At 43.1% G+C, this 11,938-nt stretch overlaps 2 protein-coding genes across 4 annotated transcripts; both read left to right on the forward strand.

The window, feature by feature from the left end:
- The first annotated feature begins 2,197 nt into the window (after positions 1-2,197).
- On the forward strand, positions 2,198-2,654 carry LOC112342007. 3 transcript variants are annotated; one of them, XM_024663097.1, is made up of 3 exons: positions 2,198-2,288; positions 2,343-2,487; positions 2,570-2,654. In XM_024663097.1, exons 1-3 carry the CDS (start codon positions 2,218-2,220, stop codon positions 2,576-2,578), a joined length of 225 nt encoding a protein of 74 aa, XP_024518865.1. In that variant the 5' UTR covers positions 2,198-2,217; the 3' UTR covers positions 2,579-2,654. The 3 variants fall into 3 exon arrangements, with proteins under 3 accessions (XP_024518865.1, XP_024518864.1, XP_024518863.1); XM_024663096.1 differs by having other exon boundaries at positions 2,549-2,617; XM_024663095.1 differs by having other exon boundaries at positions 2,343-2,611.
- A 5,645-nt stretch (positions 2,655-8,299) lies between these two features.
- On the forward strand, positions 8,300-9,344 carry LOC9650432. The gene is made up of 5 exons (XM_024663068.1): positions 8,300-8,353; positions 8,403-8,498; positions 8,692-8,766; positions 8,821-8,990; positions 9,152-9,344. The coding sequence occupies exons 1-5, from the start codon at positions 8,300-8,302 to the stop codon at positions 9,342-9,344; spliced, it is 588 nt and encodes a 195-aa protein (XP_024518836.1).
- The last annotated feature ends 2,594 nt before the right edge of the window (positions 9,345-11,938 follow it).

Genomic DNA, 11,938 nt, shown 5'->3' on the forward strand with positions numbered 1-11,938 from the left:
TCCCAAGCCTTGGGTGCAGCACTTGCTTCGGGACGTCGGGGCGAAACACTGTGGCCTAACAGCCCGGTATGGGTACCTCTACCCCCCCCCCCCCCCCCACTTCCATCCCGAAGGGAAGGCCCAAGCCCCTAGGAAGGGTGAGGACCAATGAGTCACAAGGTACTCAAGTGGGGCACCACTCCACAAGAGCCGAGAGCACCGCAGTTGGTTTCCCTTTCGGGAGTGGGAGCTGCTCTTGAGCACTTCCCTGGGTGGCCCCTCCGGCACCACCCAAGCCCATGCTCACTCCCACCCAAGGCCCCTCGGCCCCAGTCTCAACCTCAAGTCAGTTTGGAAGCACCACTGGAGAGTTCCTTCAAGACTGGTTCCTGGACCTCACTATCCCTACTATACTTTTGGAACCCCCTGCAGCCCCCCCCCCCCCCCCCTGGGAGATGCATGCTTTGGGCTTTCACCCCTTGAGCTGTATTAGTATTTGGACTTAGTCTCAGAGTCGATCTCGGACCTAACTTCGGACTCGGTCTCGGACTCGATTTCGAACTCAATCTTGGACCCGATCTCGGACTCGACTTCAGACTTGACCTCGGACTCGGTCTCGGACCCGATTTGGATCTCAGACTCCGTCTCGAACTCGGTCTTGAACTCAGTCTCGAACTCGGTCTCCGATTCGGTCTCGGACTCGATTCCGGACTCTATCTCGGACTCGATCTCAGAGTCAGTCTTGGAGTCGATCTTCGACTTGGTCCTATCCGATGAACTCTTTGTCATTTCGGTCATGCTTTCGGGGATCCTTTAGCCTACGACACCTCGGGGAGTCGGTTCCTTACAGCACCCACTTGATTTTCCACTCCCAACTTACATAACCACCCTTGGTTATGCTCTTTGATTCCCATGGTTTGGTTCTATCCCTTTACTACTTGCTTTTGGCTTCACACATTTCCTTCAGTTATTCACCTCCAAACTAAGAGGATAGCTTTGCACTTTCTACCATGCCTTAGTAAGTATTCTTGAGGATGAACCTACCTGACAGTCTAGGGAGTGGTTTCTCAATCTAGGTATGCTCACCTTATAATCCCACACACCAGGATTAACGTTGCTACATATGGGCCTTTATATGCCCATCACTAGCCTTGCCAAAATTCCATTTTTGGCTTTATCCGATTCGGATAGATGGACTTCTTCTGTCTTTGCAACCTTAGACATTTGGATAGCATTTTCTATCCATCATTCGCTAGGGACTTAGTCCCTTGGGCCTTATCTATTGCCTTCACGACATCAAACACCACCTCCGGGTGTTCTAAAGTGTTTGGGTGTCCCAATGATGGCCTCTTTGACAATGACCATTCCCCTTTTTAACATTGACTTACTATATTGCAACATAAACAATTTATCCCCTATAAGGGTATATTTAACTTACATGTTGAATTTGGTCTTCACAGGTATTTTGTTTTGGAGCAAACACTCTTTCCAGTAAAGTCCTTATCTTTTTATTGCTATCTATTTTGTAGGTACCACATTGATCCACATGTTGTAGCTCTACCACCTTTTCTGGGACATTTCCAACTTCTTGAGGATGTTCATTTGCTCTAGAGCAGCAAGCTTCCTTTGGTGTGTTATTTCTTTGAGGGCTGCAATGGATCCATTTTACCTCATGTACCAAAAAAAGCATTCCACCTAAGAGTGACATTGATTTTGCATTTCAAACTAAACTATGTGAGCTTCGATGGAGTATGCAGAAAAGTTGGACAGTGCTGGAGAGGGAATTGATTCTTCCTCAAGATCATTATGCCATCCCTGGTTGATCAGTTTCTCCTAATAATGTTAAGACTAATAATGTTAGATGGATTTATCTAGTTTCTAGTTTAATACATTTAAATTTTCTATATTATTATAAGAAAGTTTTGTTAAATTTGATAACATTCTTTGATACCATCACACTATGCTATAAGGGATACATGTTTGGCATCATCATATTAGAAAAATCCCCTCCTAAGACGTCCCTCAGGCTCTGGCCTTTTCTCCTGAGCATTTGCAATGAGCTGCAAGCAATTAACATTTCTAAATATATAGTGAGTAGTATATAGTTTTATATATACAACATGACAAGGGGATCACGAGCCGAATATTCTTTGCGCACCAAGTCCCGTTACGCGTTCGATTCCTGCGGGTGTCCCTTTCTGGGGTTTAATTTCTCTCTCTTGTTCTTGTTCGGGGTGGATGAGGATCGCTGGAGGCGAGAATGTGAAGCTCTTCGATGTCGCCAGGGTTGCGCTGGTGGAATCACGCGAGTAAGATCTGCCTGCATTGCGCGACGATATGTCGTTGTTTTCCTTTCCTTCCAGAGATCGTCAAGCTTCTAGGATCTGTGCGGCAGGCATCCTCGAGACGTTTCGTTTAGCTCAAAGTCGTGGAGAGATCGTCGTTGGAATCTGGGGCATGCAAAGCTCCAGGGATGATCACGCAAAGACGAGCACCTCCTTCGATCAGGTAAAGCTTTCCTCCCTTTGTTCCTGGTCACGTAGTGAGCTTTTGCCATGCTTCCTCATAGAGTTTTTGTTCGGCCGAGCAGAAAGCTTGACGATGGATCGGTGCATCTAGTACTGGAGGCAGTCCAAAGGTATGTTTGGGTCGCTCGCTTTCTTCATTGACACGCGGCCGAGGAAGGCAGGTGGTCTTTCCAGGAAAAAATAGAGCTGGAAAGCGAGCTCGAGCAACCTCTCGAGGGCGAGAGGTAAGTATGAGGTCGCTACAACTTGAGGCCCTGCCACGACTCGAGGGCCACAAAGAACCTCTGCCAACCGAAGTAGACCCCCTCTATGATGAGAGCAGTCAGGTCCCTGGGCTCGTGGTCATCCTCGCGAGCACTCTCGAAGCACTTGAGGTAGACATCCCGGTCTACAAACTCGTGCTGGCGGCCAGCGCCAGCAGCGAACAAGACATTGGGGAACACAGCCACGCTGCGAAGCAAGTAGGCCAGCATCATCCTCCCGCATCGCCCATTCCCATCCACAAACGGATGGATGCACTCAAACTTGTAGAAGAAGTCCGAGGCCAGCACCAGGAGCTGCTCCACCGTCTTGCAGCTCCTTGTCGTCGCCTCCTCCTCAAAGAGCCGCTCCACATCCGCGTTAGTCTTGCTCACCAACTTGGACAACTTGGGCCGGATTGCCCAGGCATCCGCGTAGAAGTGCTGCCTTCCGCTGCTCGTGATCGTCATTGCAACCTCGCTGCCGGAACGAAACAAGCCTGCGATCTCCGGCCTGCTCGGCTCCATAAGAAGCTCGTGTGACTGCCTGAGCTTGTAGTTGTTGACGCTGGGAGCCTCCTCGGCCTTCTCCTCCTGGAGCCACCATGCGTTGAATGCTCGGGACAGGCAGCGGACTTGTTCCAATCTCTCGTCTGGAGCCACCACTTCGTGGAGCTGCTCCAGGGCGTGGAGTGTTTGGTCCCGGGTATCAAAGCCTTCCAGCTCCAGCTTGTTCACCTGGAAGAGGAAGTCGGCCATAGCGTCGCGCTGCCCGTACACGTCCAGCGCCCATGCTTTGGCATCGCCGTCCAGGGCCTGGAACCTCTTCACGTACCCACAAATGGCGTCCACCATGCTGCTCGTCGCCGGGGCTCCGTCGCCATCGCACCTCCAGAAGGGCCTCTCCGCGTATCGCCCCATCTATATGCCCTAGCCTCAACCCAGAAGGGCCCCCTTTTATACAGCCAAGGTTTGAAAAGGGGTACATTTGAATTTCCCGGGCTTTGACACGCGGCACGCGATAATTGGCTGTCGGCGCAAGCTCATTCTTCAGGGCTTGGCGAGGCGACGGCGTGAGCGCGATGGCGATGGCGATGGCGATGGCGCTGGCGGGGTGAACGATTGATCCAGCGCCAGCGCAGGGTAGGCGCTTCGGTCGATCACAACGAAATTTCATAGTTTCTTGCTCTAGATCGCTCCCTGTTAGCTGGATCGGGCCGGCTCAGCGTCAGCGATCGATTTCTCCTCTCGCCCCGGGTGTGTAGCGCTCAGCTACCTTTTCTTGCTGCAGAGCTAGGATCCAAGAGCAACTCGCGGCCTGTGTAGGTATGGAGATCGATATTGCCATATTTCCAACGATTCCATGAAATGCACCTTCCTAGGGTCACAGGACTTGTGAATTTCTCTCGGCTGGTATCATGGATGGGCGGCGCGCGGCTCTGAATCTCGTCCGAAGTGCTGGTATGCATTTCGATCTCTCAACCTCGTATAGTGTTTGCTTATATTGCAGTGAGGAAACCAAGGGGAAAAGCTGGCAAGGAGAAGGAGCCAGAACCACTGCTTACACCGTCCAACCACGCAGGCTTCTGGTATGTCTTATGTCGCAGCTCTCTCCACGTACTTATCCAATCTACTCCAGGTTTGAGGCCTTCTGGGACACCCAAGCTATCAAAGTTGCTACGTCCCATGGCTTGGACGATCCTGCTCGATCCGCAGGGCTCTTGAGAGGTCTTGCCGTCATCAGGTCCTGGCCGGAGAGCTCACCCATCACGACCCTGCAGCTGTTACAACTGCACGAAGCTTTACAGCTGACACCGGTCTCGGCATTCCGCAGTTATGGTGCCATGTCCTCTGCTGGAAAGAGTTACGCACATCCCCGAGACATCCAGGTCAAGATGCGGAAGTTCCTGGACCGTCTCAATGCAAGCATCGCGGAGCACAGCAAGAGCAAGATGAGCATCGCCAAATGGGCCTCCACGGTCGCAAGGCTCATCATCGACTTCGAGAAGATCCATCCGTTTGAAGATGGTAATGGGCGTGTTGGACGCCTGCTTGCGCTGCACCTGCTGCGTCGCATTTCAGCCTTCCCAGCGGCCTTCTTCACTGCAGCTGAGCACGGATCCCGGGACAGGTTCATCACTGCTTTCGAGGAGGATGACGAAGACGAGCTGGCAAAGATTCTACTCGGCAGCCTCCAGGGAACAGACGCTGCGTGGAGAGAGTTCCTTAAATCGAAGCTCCAGTGATCTCGAACAGGAAGACAGGGGAAAGTTTGTCCTGGTATTTTTTTTCTTTTCTACTTCTTTACATGACTACGCTAGAACTTCTGCATTGTCCAATAAAAAGCTGTGAACCAAGACAACTCAAAAACTTTCCTTGAGCACAACTATCCATGGCATGCTCCAGTGAAAACTAGCAATGGATGCTTTCGTGAGGACAGATCCCCTTCGTTTACAGCTTTGCTATAAGATGGGGCTTACCTGACTAACGTGTCATGCATGAATATTTGCTGGACGAGCTCGTCTATGGAATCGCTCTCGCCTTTTCGCTGCCTGTCTGACAGTGGCTTACCAGCCTTGCCTTGCTCACCACTATCTCCGGAAATCCAAGTCTAAACGGGCCGCAGGTGACACATCTCAAACTTGGCTCCCTGCTCTTGAGGTTAGCCTTTATCGACTTACTAATGTTCGATCGACCTTCGCTCCAAGCCACTGTTCTCGCATCAGACCATCCAACATAGATAGAAAAGTCCTCCCATGCTCATCTCATGGCCATCTTGGAAACCTGGAAGTTGGCTCGGGCTTTTGGAGCCACCACGGAAGCTGTAAACTCTGGGTTGGGCTGGGGGCTACGTAAGCGTTGGTGACCAGCACCAACACTTAGCACATGGTAAGCAGCACCAACCTTTTTGCTTGGAAACCACAGGCACAAACCCCGGTGGTGACGATCGTCCGGACTGGAATTGCCCTCCTTTCAATTGCGTAGTACTCCATCACGTAGAGAAGGGGGTAGTGATGGCTTATATCAATTGTTTTGTCCCTGAAGAAAAGACATAGACTCGATGATTGACGGGCATGGATTTCTTGGCAAGGAGCTCTAATATATCCTAACATGTGTCTCTTATAGCATATCAAAGAATGTTATCAAATTTAACAAAACTTTCTTAGACAGAAAATTAATAATATAGAAAATATAATTGTATTAAACTATAATTTTTAAATTAACATCCAGTGAAACTGAAACTCGTATACTCATATGTTAAATGTAAAAGCCAATACTTATTCTAGGCACATGCTTAAGATCTAACAGCTGAGAACTAATTATAATTGCCTTAATACAATAGATTGCTCTATATTATTATTCTTATCTAATATTGTTTTTTTTTAAATTCGATAACATTCTTTGATACTATCACGTTATGCTATAAAAGACATATGTTAAAATATATTTATAAGAAAACTAAATTTTATTTTTTATAGTAATTGCAATAGATGTTGTTTATTTATGTTTTATAATTTTTATATTAAGATATTTAACATATCACTTTAAAAAAATTAGTTTGTTTTTATTTGTTTTCATTTGAGGTGATTGGTATATATCTTTGATAAGTCCATTACAAATTATGATTATAATGTGGTGTATCAACTTACTTATAAATAAATAAATCTAACGTATGCTATGAGTGTCAAATGTCTTTAATTTTGTTAAACATTTCTTTGCTATTAATTATGGGTCATATTTTATTTTTATAAATTATTTTCTAATTAGAACTTATTCTTTTAGTTATAAAGTTTAAAATTCTTAGATTTTGTACGCTCTAAGTTTTAACTATAAAAACAACTATATGATCTAGGAATGTTTCATGTTCTTACAACTTGGCTTGACTTGTGATTTATTAATAATATTATTAAATAAAGGTAGATGTTGGACACCAATTTTTTAAAAAGTATTTTAAATAAACTGTTAAAAATTTTATATTTAATATTAATATTTTAAATGGAGCTGGATTCTCTTGCTAGTGCTTATATATTTAAATGAATAAGCTGGTTTCATAATGTCAAATGCTAGGAACTAAGCATATGCCAAAATCTACTGGTTGAGATTAACAAGCCTTAAAAGAATTTGAAATGTCTTTTAGAGCAGGGAGGAAACTGTGGCAGTATCTAAGAAGAGCTATGAATATTCTTCAACACCTGAATTATGAAGTTTGAGATGTCTGTGTCACTCGTCTCACTGATGGCCAGTTGGGAGTCATGATCACTGCTGCTATTACCTCAGGTACCTTTATCAAATTGGAAATGGTGCTGCAGAGGAAGACCACCAAGAAAGGAAATGTTACAGCAGCCACCAAGGACTAGTGATTCATCATTAAAGAAATGGATACCATAAAAATTTAAGGATATCTATGTAGGGTCATGCTACTTTGCTCTTGAGTGTGCAGGAGTGGAAAACAGGAAAAAAAAACCACACTTAAGACTTTATATTTAGGATTTTCTCTCAGGCTTTTGGAGTCAGGAAATTACATGAGTGCACAGAATAATTAGTGACCACGCATGTAGGATATAAAAGGGGGAACTTAGGATATCCTTCCCATCCCACTTTGTACTTTGTTTTACACATAATTGCATCTCTACTTATTCCACTCATTGTGCAAAGCCTAATCGGCAACCTTCCTTTAGGATATCCAAAGTCATATTTCTTTTTACTTGTTTGTGTTTATAAGTTAAATCACAACATAAGAAACCCCATTGGCCCCCTTAAAGTAGTCTTTTGATAAACTATAAAAGTATATTATATATAATGTATTCTCATCTCGGTCATATACTATACATATTTGAATTACAAACAAACACTACTTTTTAGTATTAAATAATTATGAAATATTTACTAAAATATAAATAAATAAGAAGCTCAATTTCCATCTTAGAAATCTGCATTACTAGAGCAGAATAGCCTGATCTTTCCAATTGATTCACTCGTGTCGTGGAATGCATTGCTGGTGGGGTATGTGCAAGTAGGGAGTGTGGAGCACATCAATGCATTGTTTGCCACCTTGCCCAAAGCCGACATTGTCACTGGAGCATAGCCATGGCCCAACACAAACTCCCTAAACCACACTAGTGATTCATGCTAGCTGCTGCACACCATGGTGTGCCACGGTCTACAACCCAACACTTGCAGCTTCCTGGCCCTCATAGAGAAGCAACATTAGCAAAGAAGACAATCTCTGAAGTGGCACTTACATCAAAGCTTCTAGTGGCTGTCGCATCAAGCTCACAATCTTGAGCTTTCATTTGCTCTTGCAATGACTTGTTTCCATCTTGAGGCCTTTCACCAGCTTCTTCATCTAGACAAACAATCACTTTGCTTAGAAAAGAAAAATAAGAGAAAAGAGAAAAGGGAAACCTCAACCCTTGACATGGTAAGTGTCACCCTGTGCATCTAGCCAATGCATGTTACTATCCAAATTGTGAGGATCAACACCAAAAAACCCACTCGCAAACTCCTCCAGTCTGCCACTCCTTGATAAACGCATTTGTGGTTTTTATTTCTATGTATTCTTTTGCCGATGGATCGCTGGGCTTGGGAACAGCTCTCTTTCACCAGGTGTCACGTAAATATTAGCTTTTCTGAGGTATTAAAGTTTCTGGCGCAGCACTACGAAGACGATCCAAACAATTTTGGCCTCTGTGTGGCCGATCTGAGTTGGCTTTCCGAGTCGGTGAGTGCTGCTTCTGAGTTGAAATTACAGGTACTTACATGATCCTTGATCCAATGCTTAATCATGAACTTCAGTTAGCAGTACATGCAATTGGTGATGCAGCATACGATGATGTACTTGGAATTTACACTGACGCTATTTCTAAACATCCTCGTCAAGGACATCGATTGAGAGTAATGATGAACAAATCTACGTTTGTATCACTGAACTTGTGGGATTGCAGGTAGAGCATGCACAGCACCTTTCACCTGGAGCACACCTCAAATTTGGGAAGTTCTCCATATCTGTGTCGATGCAAGTAAGCAGATGAGTGCATTTTGCCTCCATTGCAAAACCCTATATTTTTGCACAGCCAGAGAAACTTCTAGATGATGCTTACTACGCCATGAAGAAACTTGGTGAGAAGCACTCACGCAGATCTTATAACCTCCGGTCCCTCGTCGGAAACGGTAGTGTGGTTGCTCTAGGATCCAACTGGCCTGTAAGCCTGTCAAATACTTTTTCTTCGGCATTACGTGAATGGTTTGTCTCAAGGTGGTAGCAGTGAATCCAGTTGGAGGGATCCGCACAGCTGTGGAGAGAACACCTTCAGGCTGGAGTCATCCCTGGATTCCCGAGGAAAGGATTTCTGCATAGGACGCAGTGGTAGGGTAAGAGAAAACAGATGAGAAGCTGAAATGCAGTCCTTGTTTTTGGATTCACACGTACACATCCTCGGCTGTGTATGCAGCTGCATTGGAGGATTTGGTTGGGTCGCTGATGCCAGGAAAGTTTGCCGACTTTGTGGTGTTGCCCGAGTCTCCTTTTGGACAGGGCACGGGCATTTTTCCTCGAGTGGTTACGTTCGTTGGTGGAAATATTGCCTTCCTTTCTTAAGGCGTTATTCCATAATTATTTGGTCTTTTAAATATAGCATATTTGCGAGAAGATTGGTGAGGAGAAAGCAGCCAGAATCATCATCGTGCTACACAGCTTTACATCCAAGCCTCAAGGACGTCACCAGGCAATACTTTGTGGATTCCAACAAATCCAACTGTAGCACTTATGGCAGAGAACCCGAGCTCGCTCCCAAGCTATGGACCTTCTCCCAGGAGCTTATAGACAAGCATTCTCCGTCCTAAAGGTAAAAGGTTGATGGTGCTAGAGACCGAGAGAGCAACAAGGCCTTCTATGCGTTTGAGCACATAGAGGTAGCTTTGCGTTTGAGATATAGAAAGTATGGATCGATTGTTTGATGATTATTTGATCCTCACAGGCTGGAGGAGTTTGCCTCAACGATTTGCCAAGCATGCGCATTGGTAGGCAGCCATATGGTGGGATCAAAGACTCTGGAATCCAACAAGAGGGTGTCAAGTACGCAATGGACAACATGCTCGAAACCAAAGTTTTAGTCATGCGCAATGTAGGCAACACGTCTTACTTTTGATCAAGCTCGAGCTCGAGCTTTTGTACAGTCTATCCACAAATTATTGCCGAGTTGTCCTCGTACGCGTAAAGACGCCAGCTTGGAGACCGTAATGCGTGTTGTTAGCTTCCTTCACGGCTTCCTTGAAATCACCACCGTTTTAGTTTAGAGAAAAAAAAAAAAGGAAGTAAAGAAGAACTTCGGGAGCTAAGAAACTTTAAGAGCTTACTTGTATGAGTAGAGAAGGATCACGAGACCAAAAATCTCTCCCTTCCTTGCATCCGTGTCAAAGGGAGTGTCTTCCAGGATCATTGGCTCCATGAAAGCTCCCCTATGCTTACCACCAACTAGAAGTTTGGCGGCAGCCTTCACTGCCTTGTTCACGCCCTTCTCCACTGTAGCTGCTGACGACTCAGATATCATGGGCCCAATGGACGTGTCGTCTTGGGAAGGATCTCCACCTTTGAGTTTCTTAACAGCAGTGATCAATGCGTCCTTCACCTACACAACCAGCACCAGATATGTTAGATCAAGGCTCAATTTGAGAACAAAGAATGTGATAGAATTTAAAGACAAGTGTCGGATACCTCCTTGTAAAGGCCACCTCTCACATAAAGACGCTGCATGTGAATGCACGACTGGCCGCTTTGATAGAATCCCCTGTGGACCAACCTAGCGATTGTACCTTCCAAGTCTGGGACAAGATCTTCCACTATGCATGGAGCATTGCCTCCCAGCTCCATAACCACCTGTAAGAGGAATCAAAGAAGTTGAAGAAAGCGAAGCTCCATCTGAAGGAAGATATAATAAAATAACATTAAATTTTAGTATCTTTAAAACTAAGAATAGTTTGCTAAATCAATTTTAGTCTTCCAAAACATCCATCGAAAATATGTTTCTTTTATAATAATTTTCTTAAAAAGAGATTTATATTTTATATTTTATGTAGATAATGTCATTCTATAGTATTTAATAAAGCCAAAAATTTCATAGAGTTCGAATGAAGCAGTGGTTCTTGCAATATAAAATATATTTTAATTATTCATGTATATAGTAGTACGTTAAATCTAATTTTATAAGTTTAAGTTTTATGTAATTTAAAATCTAGGTTTGAACAATCTAATCTATAATACAAGAGAATGATGAAGTAGAGTGGATAAAATGAAAAAAAATAACACTTTACTCAAAAATGATATGTTTTATACAACAAAGTATATTTTTTAGAAATGTAAATACAAAATAAATTTACTTATATATATATAAAATGTTATTATATTACTGTAAATATATTATCATATATAAAATATGTTAATATTATTATCTACATAGTAATGTGATAGATCTATGTTTTTAATTAATAATTTATTATATAATTTAAATCTTTTTATAACTGGTATTTATTTTTAAAAATAATTTAGACTCATATGGTCTCACTTCTTGAAGTTGTCCATGCTTAAAATAATTTTATGGAGAAATTTTATAAGTAATTTTATGTTTTCCATACAATTATTTATAAACTTTAAAAGAACTACTTAACAAAGTACCTATTGCTGGAGAAGTAGAAGGTACAAAGCTGATCAATCTAGCCAATGCTTACTTGATGGGAACTTTAAACTGTGGGTTCCTTATTACGAGGAGCTTGCTGAGCTTATCGTTGTCCATCATTGTGGATTTTACTTTATATATATATATATATATATATATATATATATATATATATATATGAGAAAATTAAGGTATGATATATTGTACTCTTAGTATAATGTGTTGGTTGATATGACCATAAATAATTCACAAACCCTAATCTTTCTATGAAAATCCTTAATCCTAACAAGGATTTATGGATTTGTATTGCAAATTGTTTTTCTTTTATGTGTATTTATGTAAAAATATCCCTTTTGCAATTACTCTCTTGAAGAGTTATTTATAATAATAAGGTTTTCTTCAAAACTTTTGGCATTTCAAAGATGATGACATAAAGGAAAAGGAAATAAGAAAATTAAATAGCCAGGTAAAATTAAAAGTAATTACATCTAACCAACATGAGTATACAATTGTGTATCAA

Source organism: Selaginella moellendorffii, unplaced genomic scaffold (assembly GCF_000143415.4).
Source record: "Selaginella moellendorffii unplaced genomic scaffold, v1.0 SELMOscaffold_96, whole genome shotgun sequence".
In the NCBI taxonomy this organism is placed as follows: Eukaryota; Viridiplantae; Streptophyta; class Lycopodiopsida; order Selaginellales; family Selaginellaceae; genus Selaginella; species Selaginella moellendorffii.